The 19983-nt window shown below is 40.7% G+C and overlaps 1 protein-coding gene across 24 annotated transcripts in view; it reads right to left on the bottom strand.

The window, feature by feature from the left end:
* The window catches only part of SORBS2 (sorbin and SH3 domain containing 2), a 497996-nt gene that overhangs the window by 114020 nt on the left and 363993 nt on the right, over nucleotides 1-19983 (bottom strand). For all 24 annotated transcript variants that reach the window (XM_073607478.1, XM_073607469.1, XM_073607523.1 and 21 more), the window contains 2 exons: nucleotides 13651-13834; nucleotides 1896-2010 (listed from right to left, as the gene is read on the bottom strand). In XM_073607478.1, coding sequence (XP_073463579.1) covers nucleotides 1896-2010; nucleotides 13651-13834 — 299 coding nt within the window. The remainder of the gene's footprint in view (nucleotides 1-1895; nucleotides 2011-13650; nucleotides 13835-19983) is intronic.

Raw genomic sequence — 19983 nt, forward strand, 5'->3', positions numbered from 1 at the left:
CCCTGTGTGATGTCTTATACAGTCACAAGGGGATAACCAGGAAGGAGAGGAGGAGAGCACAGTATTACGAGGCAATGACAGTAAATAACCAGGCATGCAGAGGATAGTGAAACAGCACACATAGCGTGCCATTAAAGAAGCTATGGACTGTGCAAGCGTCGCTGACGTCACTACAGATTACAGGATGGATTATGAGGAAACAGAAAGAGGAAGTGAAATTTCACAGGCAGTGATCAGCTGCCTGTTCTATCTAGATTGCAATAAGCTAAAGTGAAAGTAGAGGGTTTACAACCACTTTAACATAGATGTAAACCTAGTCACAAAAATCTCTTTCTCTTTCATTTCATAAGTTGTTTTCGGTCTTTTTAAAGCAACTTTCAATGAAATAAATACCTAGTGTGCTGGAGGGAGGTACATGTAGACAAAAAGTGGCTGAATGAAAATCAGCAACACAGAAATGCTATGAGGTAAAGATGAAAATAGTGTTTAAAAAAAAAAAAAAAAGACAGTTGTTTATGATGCACAATTGCTTTCACAAACGAAAGGTCAGTCAGCTAGAGCACTTTAGGGCTGGTTTCACACATAGTTCATTGCATGTAATTCATGTTGATGCATGATAAATGCACTTGAGATGGCTTTTTTTTTTAATGCATTACATTGTGTTGATGTGATATTTTGTACACAGCAGGAGCCACAATTAATTATTTTCCCTCCTTAACGTGTGTTGCAGCACACTGTAATACCTTGTAATGTAGTGTAGTGATGCGTTGTGCTGCATTTAAATGCAGCATGTTTCATTTTTACAAAGCACACACCAACGCGACATGTTGCTGTGAACCGGGCCTACTGGAAATAATGCAATTTAGCTTGTGTATTGCATTGGACCTGTGCTGAGCAATGTAAACCAGTAGATGTGTTGTGAATGGGCCATAAAGCTCCTCTCTTTAAATATGCCAAAAGAAATTAAACAGTTAGGAAAGCTATTTTGTCTTGCCTAGAGGCATTACCAAGGAATTACGATCACAGACATTTTTCTCAGTATAATACTGGGGAGAGCTCTGTGCTGAGGTGTTAGAACTGTGGTGGTATCATATTTTACCATTGGCAAGTAAAGTATATGCACAGCTCTAAAACAATAAATAAGATTTTATTAGATTCAGGCACATTATGATTTTTTTTTTTTAATATGCATCTAAAAGTACAGGGTATCATTTTATATTTCACAGAAAAGCTGCAGTAAATAAGTCCTCAGCTCTGCCACTTAGCTCACATTCACAAGATCAAACTGTGTTTTCAGTATAGATTCCCTATATGATATGATAAAGATGTGGTCTGTCACCCCTGAATAATCTGAGGAACAGTCAGGTAAAGGGATTCCTGCAGCAAAGAGATGTATCCCGAAGAAGATGTAACGTGTATGTCACATAGGTTGGGGATATATATCACTATACACATCTGTAGTCTTTAAGAAACTGAGAGGGGAAGGAAAAGTCAGTCTTTCATCATACAATGCTGGGAACTCTGTAAGAGGAAGGGAAAAGTGGAGTGATTGGCCTCCGTATTCTTTAACAAACACACCAACAGCTGTGTCTCCAGCAGAGAGCCAATACATGGCAGTACATTTTTATGAAAGTATACAAGTAATGTTTTCTTAGGCAATGACAATGACTATGCTAAACTTGTAGTAACAAATGAGATTTTATTTTACTCCAATCAGATCAGCCAAAAAATGAATTCAGTTTGACTGCAATGGATTACTACACAGCCATGGCAGTTTACATCCCCCCATGGTTCGTTATTACCATCACTGTACTTTGGCTTTCTACTCCTCCAATGTTACAAAATAATACACATCTTCCCACCTCATACGCTCAGCTCATATGCTATGATCTTACCGGTCTTTCGTGTTCAAGGATGGAGGACTTTCCAGGCTCATACTCAAATATGCTCCTGGGTTCAGATCGAAACTTGCGTGTATCAACCTTTCTGTCTGGTGGTTCCCATTCATTCCTTACAGAAGAAAATAAAGACACGTAAGTAAAATATTAATAATGAACAGAGCACTATACTGTATTGGCAATAAACAAACATTACTATTTACTATATACTATTTAAAAATTCCCAATAAAAAAATCTATTGAAAATAAAACAATATAATTATCACTGCACCACTCGTAATCACTCAAATAATATTAACACAAGGGATACCATACCTAACACAGCTCCAGGATTCTACCGAAGAACAAAGAACTGTTTACAATGCACCCAGCCCCCAGAGAAACTTAAGCTGATACGATTTTCTTTCTTGCAACCACTGGTTGCAGCCAACCCAGCCCGGAGAACACTAGCGGCTTTAGTGGCTGGCAATAATTGCATCCTAAAAATATGACATGCTGGTTGTATCCAAGTTGATCAATGGATTGACTTTGGTACAATCAGCCTGCCGATACATGGTTCGAATCTCGCTGGTCCCTGCTGAACTGGCCAAGTTTCAAGTGGTCTATGGCCAGTTTTTCAGTCCAGGGCCCTGCCAAAGCCATACACAGGCAGACACACTACATCTAGTTCAAATGGAAGCTCATCACAATGTTTGAGGGATACATATATGAAGAGAATATGGGAACCCTGAAACCCCAAACTTCAAGGCACGTATAGCTAAACACTATTACTACTGGCCACTGTACTGTACTAGCCACAGTACTGTCCCATTGTAACGCAACCTGCGGATACATTGTAATTGTGTTGCTGCACAGACAGGAAAGTTTTCTTCAGCATTTTCAGAATTCCACTTTGGTCCGCAAAAAAAAAAAAAAAAAAATCACAAAACAGTAAGACAAGGATTACAAAGGGATTGCAGATAGAAACAACCCCCTGTGTTTTTGAAAGAGGTCCCAAGCAAATATGCAACGCCCAAAATAATTAGATGTAGTTAAGATGTAGTTAATCTCCAATTTACAAATTCTGGTAATTATTGTTTATAATGCAACTCAAAGCTATATTACAATCTGCAGGAAAGCTAGAAAAAAAATTCTAAAAAAATTAGAAGAAAATATATCTTTACATATTTGCTTGGTACACCAAAATGCAAAGAGATAGTATAGTGTGATCTGCCATCTTCCTCTCTTTACTTAGTACTAGGATTTGAAAACTAAACAATTGGTTTCTGCATCATCAGCAGAAAGAATGTAGGTATAATGCAGCACGGTACCAAGGAACCACCGTTCTCTTGCATTTGCTAAATATACAAAAGTCTTCAGAGAGTTAGAATAGGTAAACACCACAATCCACCGTCACATCTCTCAGGTAAAGCAGGTATATTTTTTCGTTTTGTGCAGTGCTATTGCTTGAACAAGAGAGGAAGTCTTGGGAAGCAAGTTTGATTGGTGACAGAGGGTGTAGTAAATAGGAATTTGTGATCTTTTACAGTATTTCATATTACAGGGTACTTTATTCGTATTTATAAATCATTTTATTTGTGTTTTAGTGCATATTGTACAAAATATTTAGGTTGAGTTATATAAGGAATGTGCGGGGTGCCATTCCAGACATAGCCTCAGGCATCATTACATGTCTGAATGCCCCTATCTTTGCTCATGTTAATGTTTTAAGTTGATTTCTGCATACTGGTGGCCCCATCATCTTTTTATTAACAAAGCCAAATATAACAAATACCTGTTGCTGGAATGTGCCTTTAATAGAAGCCCTAGAGCATGAGGCTATGACAAGGTACTGCAACCTGGACGCATTCAACTGTGCACTCACTCTAGATGATCTTAAAGAGGAACTGCAGTCTGCTCACATAATTTGTAATGAAAACATCTTTGCCATTCTGAAGCTTCCCTCCAACCACTTTGCGTATTGTTTTCTTAATACTGTGATTCTGTACTTGCCAAATATGCTGCAGAAATCTCCCTCTACTAAGTCTGGCTGCATCCATTTTAACTGTGGGCAGCTGAAGATGCTGCCTGCTCACTTCCTATATTTACACAGACACACACCTCCAGCTCTGCAGCTCTCATTGGGCCTCTTATGACTCATCCCCCCTCCCTTCCTGGCAAACTCTCACAAGAGTGAGAGAGAGCTGTGCATGATGTCATAAGCCTAGGCTTTTTACCAGACAGGAAACAGGAAGTTAAAAGTTAAAACAACAAGGGCAGAAGATTTAATAGATGGAAAGTTAAAGAAAATGACTGAAGGTCTGCTTAAAGTTGTATTATTTATTACAATCTTCCTGTTAAATAATAGTAAAGATTGGGCTTTCCAATCAGGAGATAAAATAGTCTATTCACAATAAAAAAAACATTCAGAATACTATACTATGTAGGTAACCCTCACCTTCTTAAAGTGTATGTAAAAGCCAAAACCTTTGAGTTGTATCTCGTGTCAAGTTCTTATCGCTGTCTATGGGCAGACTGTCTATGTCCACTGGGGAGGTTCCTACTATTTATGCTGTGACCACTACCAGTGGAACAATAAGTGATGGGGAAATCAAAATTTTACATTGGATGGTAAATCTCCCAGTGGGGATATCTGGTGACAACGGTTTAAGAGGAGAATTCCCTAAATTTTGTATTTATTTTCTATAATTTCCTGATCTGTTTCGAGACCAGGAAGTAAAAGAAAATATACAATGGGACACAACAAAAAATAAACAGGTTTAACTTTTCCTTACTCTACCAAAAATTGAAAAACATTTTGCCTATACATACACATTATGTTGCACTGAGCTCTGCATTTGGCCCTTACACACCAGGTTCACACACCTGCGATAAAAGTTAGAAAATATACTTGCCTTACCCCAGATTTCCGCAGTGGAGATTATCCCAGGCTTCTGCACTGGAGGGAGTTTACGTCAAGATCCTCCCAGCAAGAAACACAGGAAATCTGACAAATCCCAAATCTCATAAAAAGTTGCTCCTGCACTGTACTGAAGTGTCACTCATTGTTAGGGTGGAACATGAACATGTTCATGCTTCTGCAGTCACTCGGAGATCCACTGCCTCTATGTTACAACAGTATGAGGAGAAGTTCCCCATACCAGCTATCACGTTTTAAAAAGAATGTGGCCATGCAGGGCTCCGCCCACACAACCACGTCATTCATTCATAGAGTTTTGTGAATGAACTACACACCGACATTCTTTGCGGCTGGCAGCTTGTAGTTCTCAATGAACTACCATGGTGCTGTTGAGCACTGTGGTAGTTCATTGATTCTTCTGGTCAGTGTGAAACTGCCTGCTTTAAAGCTGGTGCAATGCTTTCTAGGCTCCTACAAAAAGGAAATGCACATTGTTATACCTGCAAAAAAAAATGTGCATTTATATTTTTATTTTTTATTTTTAAGGTGAACGTATCCTTTAAGGCAGGGATAAGTTATAGCATATTTTATATACATTTTTAAATTTGTTTCCATATGTGCCTTTTTCCACTTAAAAGCAGTGATTTCAAATGTTGGTGGTGGGGCTAATATTGGTTTTGGCAATGACATGATAGTGGCATATTTTCTGTGAAGCCACAATACAGAACATATGGTGTTTGAACAACATGAGATTTTTACTGAACCTGGCAATGTGTCAGTCAAGGTGATTGTGGCTACTATCGTACAGAAAAAAAACACCCTAATCCAAAAGGGTAAAGCCCCTGGATTGGGTGAAAAAAAAGTAAAAGTATGTATCAAAAATGACTCTGTTAAACACATATGCCCCGTACACACGATCGGACTTTGTTCGGACATTCCGACAACAAAATCCTAGGATTTTTTCCGACGGATGTTGGCTCAAACTTGTCTTGCATACACACGGTCACACAAAGTTGTCGGAAAATCCGATCGTTCTAAACGCGGTGACGTAAAACACGTACGTCGGGACTATAAACGGGGCAGTGGCCAATAGCTTTCATCTCTTTATTTAATCTGAGCATGCGTGGCACTTTGTCCGTCGGATTTTTTTTCCTCATTAATGTACACACAGCACCCCATATTGACAGAAAAACACAGAATTGTTGACATTTTTACAGATTTATTAAAAAAGAAAAACTGAAATATCACATGGTCCTAAGTATTCAGACCCTTTGCTGTGACACTCATATATTTAACTCAGGTGCTGTCCATTTCTTCTGATCATCCTTGAGATGGTTCTACACCTTCATTTGAGTCCAGCTGCGTTTGATTATACTGATTGGACTTGATTAGGAAATCCACACACCTGTCTATATAAGACCTTACAGCTCACAGTGCATGTCAGAGCAAATGAGAATCATGAGGTCAAAGGAACTGCCTGAAGAGCTCAGAGACAGAATTGTGACAAGGCACAGATCTGGACAAGGTTACAAAAAAATTTCTGCTGCACTTAAGGTTCCTAAGAGCACAGTGGCCTCCATAATCCTTAAATGGAAGACGTTTGGGACGACCAGAACCCTTCCTAGAGCTGGCTGTCCAGCCAAACTGAGCTATTGGGGAGAAGAGCCTTGGGCAGAGAGGTAAAGAACCCAAAGATCACTGTGGCTGAGTTCCAGAGATGCAGTCGGGAGATGGGAGAAAGTTGTAGAAAGTCAACCATCACTGCAGCCCTCCACCAGTCGGGGCTTTATGGCAGAGTGGCCTGATGGAAGCCTCTCCTCAGTGCAAGACACATGTAAGCCCACACGGAGTTTGCTAAAAAAACACCTGAAGGACTCCAAGATGGTGAGAAATAAGATTCTTTGGTCTAATGAGACCAAGATAGAACTTTTTGGCCTTAATTCTAAGTAGTATGTATGGAGAAAACCAGGCACTGCTCATCACCTGTCCAATACATAGTTACATAGTTACATAGTTACATAGTTAGTCAGGTTGAAAAAAGACACAAGTCCATCCAGTCCAACCATAAAAAAAAAAAAACGTACAATCCAATATACCCAATACTATACCCACAGTTGATCCAGAGGAAGGCAAAAAACCCCAGCAGAGCATGCTCCAATTTGCTACAGCAGGGGAAAAAATTCCTTCCTGATCCCAGAGAGGCAATCGGATTTTCCCTGGATCAACTTTACCTATAAATGTCAGTACCCAGTTATATTATGTACATTTAGGAAAGTATCCAGGCCTTTCTTAAAGCAATCTACTGAGCTGGCCAGAACCACCTCTGGAGGGAGTCTATTCCACATTTTCACAGCTCTTACTGTGAAGAAACCTTTCCGTATTTGGAGATGAAATCTCTTTTCCTCCAGTCGTAAAGAGTGCCCCCTTGTCCTCTGTGTTGACCGTAAAGTGAATAACTCAACACCAAGTTCACTATATGGACCCCTTATATATTTAAACATATTGATCATATCCCCCCTTGTTCTCCTCTTCTCAAGAGTGAACAAATTCAGTTCCTCTAATCTTTCCTCATAGCTGAGCTCCCCCATGCCTCTTATCAGTTTGGTTGCCCTTCTCTGCACTTTCTCCAGTTCCCCGATATCCTTTTTGAGAACTGGTGTCCAAAACTGAACTGCATATTCCAGTTGAGGTCTTACTAATGATTTGAACAGGGGCAAAATGATATCTCTCTCTCTGGAGTCCATACCTCTCTTAATACAAGAAAGAACTTTGCTCGCTTTGGAAACCGCAGCTTGGCATTGCATGCTATTATTGAGCTTATGATCTACCAAAACCCCCAGATCCTTCTCCACTACAGATTCCCCCAGTTGTACTCCCCCTAGCATGTATGATGCATGCATATTCTTAGCCCCCAAGTGCATAACTTTACATTTCTCAACATTAAACCTCATCTGCCACATAGTCGCCCAATTAGACAGAGCATTGAGGTCAGCTTGTAAATTGGAGACATCCTGTAAGGACGTTATTCCACTGCATAGCTTGGTGTCATCTGCAAAGACAGAAATGTTACTTTTGATCCCAGACCCAATATCATTTATAAAGATATTAAAGAGTAAGGGTCCCAGCACTGAACCTTGGGGTACACCACTGATAACCTTAGACCATTCAGAGTAAGAATCATTAACCACTACTCTCTGAATTCTGTCTTTTAGCCAGTTTTCTATCCATTTACAAACTGATATTTCCAAGCCTGTAGACTTTAACTTACACATGAGCCGTGTGTGCGGAATTGTATCAAACGCTTTTGCAAAATCCAAATAAACCACGTCCACAGCCACCCCTCTGTCCAAGGTTTTACTTACCTCTTCATAAAAAGAAATCAGGTTTGTCTGACAACTTCTGTCTTTCATGAACCCATGCTGTCTGTTGCTTAAAATGTTTTTTTCCAACAAGAACTCGTCTATGTGGTCTTTTATTAAACGCTCCAGTATCTTCCCGACTATAGAAGTTAAACTAACAGGTCTATAGTTACTTGGTAAAGACTTTGATCCCTTTTTAAATATAGGCACCACGTTCGCCCTGCGCCAATCCAGCGGTACTATTCCCGTCATTAACGAGTCCCTAAAAATTAGATACAATGGCTTTGAAATTACAGAGCTCAATTCTTTTAGGATCCGTGGGTGGATGCCATCAGGTCCAGGTGCTTTATCCACCTTTATTCTGTCTAGATATTTCTGGACCATATCCCTTTTGAGCCATTGTGGATCATTGGGGGCTGTGTCAATACCACCCCAATTATGGACATGAACTTCCCCATGCTCTTTTGTATACACAGAGCTGAAGAAAGTATTTAATAAATTAGCCTTCTCCTTGTCCCCAGTCACCCACTCTAGATTATTTTGTAAAGGGCCTACATGCTCAGACCTTACTTTTTTACTATTAATATATTTGAAGAATTTTTTGGGGTTTGTCCTACTATTTTTTGCGATCTCTCGTTCATTTTGAATTTTTGCACCCTTGATTTCCTTTTTACATATTCTGTTAAATTCTTTGTAGCATTTAAATGACACTAGTGTTCCTTCATTTTTATATTTTTTAAAAGCTCTTTTCTTATTGTTTATAGCTTTTCTAACTTTGACCGTGAGCCACATAGGTTTTCTTTTTAGCCTTTTAAACTTATTGCCCATGGGAATATACTTTGCAGTGAGGTCCCAAACAGTCTTTTTGAAGAATTCCCATTTCTGTTCTGTGTTTATCGCTGCCAATATTCCCTCCCAGTCTAAGTCCTCGAGAGCAGCCCTCATCCTTGGAAAATTTGCTCTCTTGAAGTTAAGTGTTTTTATCTTTCCCTTATGTATTTCTTGTTTACAACTAACATCAAATGAAATCATGTTATGGTCACTGCTACCCAGGTGTTCCTTTATCTGCACATTAGTAATAAGCTCTGCATGATTTGAGATTACCAGGTCCAACAGAGCTTCATTCCTAGTTGGGGCCTCAATAAACTGGACCATAAAATTGTCCTGTACTAGGTTTATAAATTTTTGCCCTTTAACTGTCCCAGCAGTGCCATTACTCCAGTCAATTTCTGGGTAGTTAAAATCTCCCATTATTATCACTGTCCCAGCCCTTGCAGCCCTTTCCATCTGTGCAAGGAGCTGAGTCTCCACCTCCTCGTTAACATTGGGTGGTCTATAACAAACTCCAATGATTAACTTTGAACTACGCCCATCTATATGTAGTTCCACCCATAATGCTTCAGACTCATCACACTCTCCATCAATCAGGTCCTCTTTCACACTTGCTTTGAGATCACTTCTCACATAGAGACAGACCCCGCCACCTTTCCTTTTTACCCTGTCTCTCCGAAAGAGTGCATAGCCAGGAATATTAATAGCCCAGTCATGTGAGGATTGAAGCCAAGTTTCAGCAATACCGATTACATCATAGTTCACTTCATGCACCAGAGCTTCCAACTCACCTATTTTGCTTGGCAGACTTCTGGCATTGGTGAACAAACACTTTAATGCATTATTACATTTTGGTCTGGTGTTTTTCATATATTTTTTAGTAGTACAAATGGCACTACAGTTTCCAATGGCTGTTTGCAACATGGGAAATTTCTTGTCACCTGCCATAACCCTCCCCCCATCTGTCCCCATTCCACCCTCCATTAATGTCTGACCCCTAACTGACCTGTCTTCTTGATGTAATTCTAGTTCACCCTCCCCCCTCAATCCTAGTTTAAATACTCCTCCAGCCTTCCTATAAACCTCTCCCCCAGCACAGCAGACCCCCTTCCATTCAAGTGCAAACCGTCTTTAGCATATAGGTTGCACCCCAATGAAAAGTCAGCCCAGTGCTCTAGAAACCCAAATCCCTCCTCCCTACACCAGGTCTTGAGCCATGCATTCAGCTCTCTAATCACCCACTGCCTTTCCTGTGTTGCGCATGGCACAGGCAATATTTCAGAGAATATCACCTTGGAGGTCCTTCCCTTCAACTTGCAGCCTAGTTCTTTAAATTGATTCTTAAGGAGCCTCCACCTTCCATGTATACTGTCATTGGTTCCAACGTGGACCAAGACAGCTGGGTCATGCCCAGCCCCTCCCAGTAATTTATCCACCCGGTCCACCACATGCCGAACCCTAGCACCAGGGAGACAGCAAACCATTCGGTTGAGGCGATCCTGGCGACAAATTATTCTATCAGTCCTTCTGATTATAGAATCCCCTATAACCACCAACTGTCTAGGCCTACCTGCACTCCCCTCACCACCTTTACTAGATGGGCTGCTCTCCCGGCTGTTAGGGATAGCAGTGACATCTAGGGCTGCCACCTCTGTGTTTGCCACCTCCACATCTTCACTCAACTTGGCAAATTTGTTTTGATGCACAAACACAGGACTGGCCTTCCTATTCTGCGAACCCCTTCCACTCCCTCTAACTACATTAACCCATCTTCCTATCTGATAATCCTGACTTGCCCCTCCACCCTCCACATCAACCCTACTGACCACCTGCTCAGCGAGCAGAGGACCCCCTTCAAGGTTGTCCTTTCTGCCCAGTGTTGCAACTTGCTCCTCCAGATCTCTAATGCGAGCTTCCAGAAGGGCAACCTGCTCACATCTGTCACAGCGGTATGCATCCTGGAGCTGTTGCACCAATTTTGCATACATGTGGCACACTGTGCACTGAGCAAAACCTTCAACCCTGCTAGCACTCATTTCCCAGTTACAATACAATTACTTAAGGGAAGTTTAAGATGTTACTTACAGATTTGAAGACTTCTGTTTAAACTCCTGTTTTCAACTCCTGGTTATTAACTCTCCCACTTTAGTTCAAAAATTCCACTTGTGTTCACAAAATCCACAAGCAAGCCACCATCAGCTGGGAGCAAGCTCCAGGGGAGTGTGTGTAGACACTTTTATACACCTGGGAACAATTAACCACTCCCCTTAATTAGCAGAAAAAAAAAAAAAGGGTGTTTAAAAAGTGTCAGAAAAAAAAAAAAAAAAAGTATTTTAAAAACTGATAGCAAAGGAAAAAAAATAAAAATAAATAAAAACCCCTAAAACAACACTTGCAAGCAGAAGCAGTCAAAAGCACAGCTCCTGGTTATTAACTCTCCCACTTTAGTTCAAAAATTCCACTTGTGTTCACAAAATCCACAAGCAAGCCACCATCAGCTGGGAGCAAGCTCCAGGGGAGTGTGTGTAGACACTTTTATACACCTGGGAACAATTAACCACTCCCCTTAATTAGCAGAAAAAAAAAAAAAGGGTGTTTAAAAAGTGTCAGAAAAAAAAAAAAAAAAGTATTTTAAAAACTGATAGCAAAGGAAAAAAAATAAAAATAAATAAAAACCCCTAAAACAACACTTGCAAGCAGAAGCAGTCAAAAGCACAGCTCCTGGTTATTAACTCTCCCACTTTAGTTCAAAAATTCCACTTGTGTTCACAAAATCCACAAGCAAGCCACCATCAGCTGGGAGCAAGCTCCAGGGGAGTGTGTGTAGACACTTTTATACACCTGGGAACAATTAACCACTCCCCTTAATTAGCAGAAAAAAAAAAAAGGGTGTTTAAAAAGTGTCAGAAAAAAAAAAAAAAAAAGTATTTTAAAAACTGATAGCAAAGGAAAAAAAATAAAAATAAATAAAAACCCCTAAAACAACACTTGCAAGCAGAAGCAGTCAAAAGCACAGCTCCTGGTTATTAACTCTCCCACTTTAGTTCAAAAATTCCACTTGTGTTCACAAAATCCACAAGCAAGCCACCATCAGCCACCATACAGTCCCAACAGTGAAGCATGGTGGTGGCAGCATCATGCTGTGGGGGTGTTTTTCAGCTGCAGGGACAGGACGATTGGTTGCAATCGAGGGAAAGATGAATGCGGCCAAGTACAGGGATATCCTGGATGAAAACCTTCTCCAGAGTGCTCAGGACCTCAGGCTGGGCCGGAGGTTTACCTTCCAACAAGACAATGACCCTAAGCACACAGCTAAAATAACGAAGGAGTGGCTTCAAAACAACTCCGTGACTGTTCTTGAATGGCCCAGCCAGAGCCCTCACTTAAACCCAATTGAGCATCTCTGGAGAGACCTTAAAATGGCTGTCCACCAACGTTTACCATCCAACCTGACAGAACTGGAGAGGATCTCCAAAGAGGAATGGCAGAGGATCCCCAAATTCAGGTGTAAAAAACTTGTTGCATCTTTCCCAAAAAGACTCATGGCTGTATTAGATCAAAAGGGTGCTTCTACAAAATACTGAGCAAAGGGTCTGAATACTTAGGACCATGTGATATTTCAGTTTTTCTTTTTTCTTTTTTAAGAAATCTGCAAAAATGTCAACAATTCTGTGTTTTTCTGTCAATATGGGGTGCTGTGTGTACATTAATGAGGAAAAAAATTAACTTAAATGATTTCAGCAAATGGCTGTAATATAACAAAGAGTGAAAAATTTAAGGGGGTCTGAATACTTTCCGTCCCCACTGTATATGCCCCAGGCCCGATCAAGCTGCCTCGTTATAACTCATTAGCCTCTACAACATGTTGCATTGGACTCATAGTATGGGATGGCAGTGATAACTTAAAAGAACATGAATTCAATCCGTTCGCTCATTAAGTACTGAATGTATTGCCAACCATCCACTAGGGGAAGAGCAGGGTTTCCACTGAGGATAATTTAGCAATGTAGGGGCAACATGTAAAGTAATTCATTAGTGGCTTACGTTGATGAGATATAAAGTTATTCCATTTGCAATAATGCAGTATGTCCAATATTGCACCATCAATATGCACATCAAATATGACCAGGTATAAATTATGACATACTGGCCAGTCCATGGGGAGCGGGCTATCGTGTCTCACTGGTCATCTGCTTGGTGGCAGTCCACATGCTACAAGTTGGTCTTTCCGCACTCCATGAGCGACTTGCAACTCCTAATTCCCTAGTACCTGTGGCGTGATGATCCAGCTTTCTATTTGATGTGCTCACTGATTTCTTCAGCTCTAGGTCGGCTGTGTACACTGGCTGTAGTAATCACCTGCAATTACATGTTCATTGTTTTGCCACGGTCCTGTCATTATGTTTAAGGGATCAAGGGGGCATCAGGTGACATATTGGTGATGTCAACTCGTTTCGCTAATGTGCAAGCGTAGCTTCGTCAGGAAGGACTGTGGCTACTAACATGGCCCAGCATTGTTTTTTGGATGTTTTATACAGTATGCATCAAGTCGAGCATTCTGTATCATAGAATAAGCATTTATTTGAAGAAAATGCATAATGACCAAGAAAAACCTGGTTATCATAAAGAGATTAGTACATAGATGACATTTCACATTACTTACTTCTCAGGAGAGGCCAGTTCCCGAGGACGGAGAGGCACAGCCGGAGGAGGCACAGGTATAGGTGGAGGAGGCAGCGGTGATGAAGATCTCAGTACATCAGTGCCATTGTCCGAGATACTTTTTGAAAGAGGGCGGTATGTCTGCGTTTTTGCTGCAGGATGTGAATAGGCAGGAATGTAGTTTTCTGTTGTTAAAAATACATTAAGACCATTAACTGAGAAAATAAAGTTTTCAAATAAAGCTGGTCAAATATATTTTCAAAATATAGACGAACTGCATTAACTGATGTTTGCTTTCAACAGTTAACAATAAATACTTCAAAGCACGTGTACACCTCTTCTGTTTTTTGTACCAAGTTTGGTTTTAAAAAGTAGAGAAGTATTATAATGCTATCTAAGATTTTCTTTAAATAAGCAAACCAAGGTTGGACTACTCAGCTTTGCAAGAAAGAGAATTTAATAATAAGTTATAACTCCATATTAACCACAGAAGTTAATTAGCAAACACATTTAGTATGAGCCAATATTAGATAATAATATAAGCTGTTATATTATTTTTATTTGAGCTCCTGAACCAGGAATTATCTCTTACTGCAGTAAGTACAAATGGCCATGACTTGATCCACTTTGATATTCATAAGAATTAGCACTTTTTAGGATCACTTTAAAAATTTGCTGTTAATTGATCAAATTCCAGTTTTTGTACTTATGTGAATATTACATTTCTAACTGCAGACAGAAAAAAATGCTACCAGAAAAATATGAATCAGTGACAAAAATCTGCTCTGTGCTAAAGTGAAAAATATGGGCAGCTAACAAAAAAAAGGGAGTATAGCAAACCTTAATAAACATATGTATGAAAAAAATGCAGCGTCAAATTAAAGTGAAAATTAGGTCAAGGAGTAAGGAAAAATATGAACATTTTCCATTGGGTACAATAATAATAACAACAATACTACGACCATCCGAACTACATAACACATGAATACTATGACACATGAATACAAACTCTATTACGTTAAGGTTCCATTATAGCAGGGGTCCTCAAACTTTTTAAACAGGGGGCCAGTCCACTGTCCCTCAGATTGTTGGGTGGCCGGATCAATGCAGCCTCACCAATGCCCAGCAACGCAGCCTCACCAGTGCCCAACAATGCAGCCTGACCAGTGCCCAGCCAGCCTGACCAGTGCCCAGCAACACAGCCTGACCACTGCCCAGCAGCACAGCCAGCCTCTCCAGTGCCCAGCAATGCAGCCTGACCAGTGCCCAGCAATGCAGCCTGACCAGTACCCAGTAATGCAGCCTGACCAGTACCCAGTAATGCAGCCTTACCAGTGTCCAGCAATGCAGCCTGACCAGTGCCCATCTATGCAGCCTGACCTGTGGCCAGCAATGCAGCCTGACCAGTGCCCAGCAATGTAGCCTGACCAGTGCCCAGTAATGCGGCCTGACCTGTGCCCAGTAATGCAGCCTTACCAGGGCCCAGCAATGCAAACTGACCTGTGCCCAGTAATGCAGCCTGACCTGTGCTCAGTAATGCAGCCTGACCTGTGCCCAGCAATGCAGCCTTACCAGTGCCCAGCAAGGCAGCCTGATCAGTGTCCAGCAAGGCAGCCTGATCAGTGCCCAGCAAGGCAGCCTGATCAGTGCCCAGCAAGGCAGCCTGATCAGTGCCCAGCAAGGCAGCCTGACCTGTGCTTAGTAATGCAGCCAGCTTCTCCAGTGCCCAGTGATGCAGCCAGCCTCTCCAGTGCCCAGTAATGCAGCCTGACCTGTGCCCAGTAATGCAGCCTGACCAGTGCCCAGTAATGTAGCCTAACCTGTGCCCAGTAATGCAGCCTGTCCTGTGCCCAGTAATGCAGCCAGCCTCTCCAGTGCCCAGTAATGCAGCCTGACCTGTGCCCAGTAATGCAGCCTAAACCGGTGCCCAGTAGGGCAGCCTGTCCTGTGCGCAGTGAGGCAGTCAGCCTCTTCAATGCCCAGTAATGCAGCCAGCCTCTCCAGTGAACAGTAATGCAGCTTGACCTGTGCCCAGTAATGCAGCTTGACCTGTGCCCAGTTATGCAGCCTGAGCTGTGCCCAGTAATGCAGCCTGAGCTGTGCCCAGTAAATGCAGCCAGCCTGTCCAGTGCACGGGGATTTGAGAAGAGCGCCGCGGGACTTACCGCTATGAACAGGCAGCCGCAAGGAGAATCCTTGTGAAGCTTTCCCGTGCTGGAGCGGGCTCTCTGTGTCTCCGCCCCCACTCTGGACAGTGCACGAGATTGGTACCATTTCCCCCTATGAAGCGGGGTCTGCAGGGAAAGCATCTCTCCGGGCGGACTGTTGTGGGGGCTCGAGTGCCCGAAAGGCCGGGACGGCCGGGTAAAAGACCTTGGCGGGCCGCATTCGGCCCGTGGGCCGTAGTTTGAGGACCCCTGCATTATAGGGTAACTAATGGACTCCTGATATTTTTATTTACATATTTATCACAGGTACTTATATATTGCCATCAACTTATGCAGCATTTTACATAGATAGATATATATATAGATATATATATCTATATATATATCTATCTATCTATCTATAGATAGATATATATCTAGATCTATACTGTACATTCACTTTAGTCCCTGCCCTTGCGGATATTAGTGTTTCTTCCATATTAAAAGAAATATATACTGTGTGAAATGCCATATTTTTAACAATACCAGTTGCCTGGCTGTCACTAACTTTAATAGTTTATGAGTTACTGACCCAGTTACTGAAGCATTGCAGTTCTGATGGCCTGCATACTTTCTCCAGGCCTGTGCTTCAAAAATGATTAAAGCCATTTGATCTGTATAACAACCAGAAAATGGCCATTAGCAGCTGGAAAGGTCCGCAATGGCAACCTCTAAGTTCTCTCAGTACTGGTTCCCTTTAATGTACAATATGTATAATGTAAGAAAAAATTTAGGTCAAGCAAAACCTTCAACTTCATGCAGGTATATAAGATCATAATTTAATCAATTATGTATTACTTTAAAAATTTTTACGATAGATGTATTTCCTAACTGAATGACTTTTAGTTTGCTAAAAAAAGGTGCAGAATAAACAATTACCTTTTTTTAATAAAATACTTGCTTTCACCTTTTTTAATCTTTTGTTGGATCTTAGGCTCCTGTAGCTTTTTACATCCACTTCTTTTTTGCATACCCATACTCTAGTGATTGCTGCATGGCATTTTTCATGCTGGGTTTCCCAGTGGTGATAACTGTGATCCATGCCTGCATAATGTGCATTGAAACAGTCACTTGTATTTGCCATCAGAAGCTAATGTGGCAGGGTGAAACGCAAGAGGCACAACTGGGAGACAGGGGCACAGTACTGTCACTGAGTAACAGGAGGTACCTGAATAAGGACCTTGATGGCAGTATCACCAGGTATTGTTGAAAAATGCAGATATTTAAATATTTAAGTTACTTACACTTACATGTTACATCTTATTTAAGGTGTTAGAGAATGGTTTTATATAAAACATGTGGCTAGAGTGGGTATTGCAAACTGTCAATGCGTTAACATTGGAAAGGCAAAACTTGCTGTGAGCCAGTCAAGATCTACTGCATTTCATAGTGCTGTCATCATAACATTATGAGCTTCTATGAGATGAGGACACAGTGTGATGCTGTTCCTTCACTGCCAAGTCAGGCTAGAGGGGACATCAATGACCAAATAATATTGTTTAACTGCAGTGAATAAAAGTGAGGTTGCCTGCCTGGCTATGTTGTCTAGGAAAGGAATCTGGATCAGAAGGCTGTTCAAACCAAATTATCAAGTTAGTTCCTATATGTGTTTTATCTGTACGTAGCTATATTTAACTGGGTGCCTGAAGCTCATCTTTAAGGTCTCATGCAGTAACTATTGAGCAGAGATTGATGTTTCCAGGGAGACCCCTGAGTTAGATATTCATGCAAACAAAATGGGGGATTTTAACTACCTGGAAATTGACTGGAGTAATGGCACTGCTGGAACAGTTAAAGGGCAAAAATTTATAAACCTATTACAGGAAAATTTTATGGTCCAGGTTATTGAGGCCCCAACTAGGAATGATGCCTTGTTGGACCTGGTAATCTCAAACCATGCAGAGCTTATTACTAATGTTCATATAAAGGAACATCTGGGTAGCAGTGACCATAACATGATTTCATTTGATGTTCGTTGTAAGCAAAAAACACATACGGGAAAGATAAAAACACTAAACTTTAAGAAAGCAAATTTTGCAAGGATGAGGGCTTCTCTCCAGGATTTAGACTGGGAGGGAATATTGATATCGATGAACACAGAACAGAAATGGGAATTCTTCAAAAATACTGTATGTTAACTCACTGCAAAGTATATTCCCATGGGCAATAAGTTTAAAAGGCTAAAAATAAAACCTATGTGGCTCACGGCAAAAGTTAAAAAAGCTATAAATAATAAGAAAAGAGCTTTTAAAAAATATAAAAAAGAAGGAACACTATCATCGTTTAAATGTTACAAAGAATATAAAAGAATATATAAAAAGGAAATCAAGGATGCAAAAATTCAAAACAAACAACAGATTGCAAAAGATAGTAGGGCAAATCCCCAAAAAATCTTCAAATATATTAATAGTTAAAAGGTCAGGTCTGAGCATGAAGGCCCTTTACAAAATAATCTAGAGTGGGTGATTGGGGACAAAGATAAGGCAAATTTATTAAAAACTTTCTTCAGTTCTGTGTATACAAAGGAGCTTGGGGGAGCTCAAGTCCATGATCGTATTGACACAGCCCCAAATGATCCACAATGGCTCAAAAGTGATATGGTTCAGAAACATTTAGACAGAATAAAGGCGGATAAAACACCTGGACCAGATGGCATCCACCCACGGATCCTAAAAGAATTGAGCTCTGTCATTTCAAAGCCATTGTATCTAATTTTTAGGGACTCATTAATGACTGGAATAGTACCACTGGATTGGCGTGGTGCCTATATTTAAAAACAGAACAAAGTCTTTACCAAGTAACTATCGACCTGTTAGTTTAACTTATATAGTTGGGAAGATACTGGAGCGTTTAATAAAAGACCAGATAGATGAGTTCTTGCTGGAAAAAAAAATATTTTAAGCAACAGACAGCATGGGTTCATGAACGACTGAAGTTGTCAAACAAATCTGATTTATTTTTATGAAGAGGTAAGTAAAACTTTGGACAGTGGGGTGGCTGTGGACGTGGTATACTTGGATTTTGCAAAAGCGTTCAATACAGTTCCCCACACACAGTTAATGTGTAAAGTAAAGTCTACAGGCTTGGAAATATTAGTTTTTTAAATGGATAGAAAACTGGCTAAAAGACAGAATTCAGAGAGTAGTGGTTAATGATTCTTGCTCGAATGGTCTAAGGTTATCAGTGGTGTATCCCAAGGTTCAGTGTTGGGACCCTTACTTTTTAATACCTTTATAAATGATATAGGGTCTGGGGTTAAAAGTACCATTTCAGTCTTTGCAGATGACACCAAACTATGCAGTAGAATAACATCCTTACAGGATGTCTCCAACTTACAAGCTGACCTCAATGCACTGTTTAATTGGGCGACTATGTGGCAGATGAGGTTTAATGTAGATAAATGTAAAATTATGCACTTAGGGGTTCAGAATATGTATGCATCATACATACTAGGGGGAGTACAACTGGGGGGATCCGTAGTGGAGAAGGATCTGGGGGTTTTCATAGATCATAAGCTCAATAATAGCATGCAATGCCAAGCTGCAATTTCCAAAGTGAGCAAAGTCCTTTCTTATATTAAGAGAAGTATGGACTCCAGAGAGAGAGACATCATTTTGCCCCTGTTCAAATCATTAGTAAGACCTCATCTGGAATATGCAGTTTAGTTTTGGGCACCAGTTCTTTAAAAAGGATATTGGTAAACTGGAGAAAGTGCAGAGAAGGGCAAACAAACTGATAGGAGGCATGGAGGAGCTCGTCTATGAGGAAAGATTAGAGGAACTGAATTTATTCTCTCGAGAAGAGGAGATTAAGGGGAGAAATGATCAACATGTACAAATATATAAGGGGTCTATATAATGAACTTGGTGTTGAGTTATTCACTTTACGGTCTACACAGAGGACAGGGGTGCACTCTTTATGCCTAGAGGAAAAGAGATTTCATCTCCAAATACGGAAAGTTTTCTTCACAGCAAGAGCTGTGAAAATGTGGAATAGACTCCCTCCAAAGGTGGTTCTAGCCAGCTCAGTAGATTGCTTTAAGAAAGGCCTGGATTCTTTCCTAAACGTATATAATATAACTGGGTACTGACATTTATAGGTAAAGTTGATCCAGGAAATATCCGATT

Source organism: Aquarana catesbeiana, linkage group LG01, assembly GCF_042186555.1.
Source record: "Aquarana catesbeiana isolate 2022-GZ linkage group LG01, ASM4218655v1, whole genome shotgun sequence".
Classification (NCBI taxonomy): Eukaryota; Metazoa; Chordata; class Amphibia; order Anura; family Ranidae; genus Aquarana; species Aquarana catesbeiana.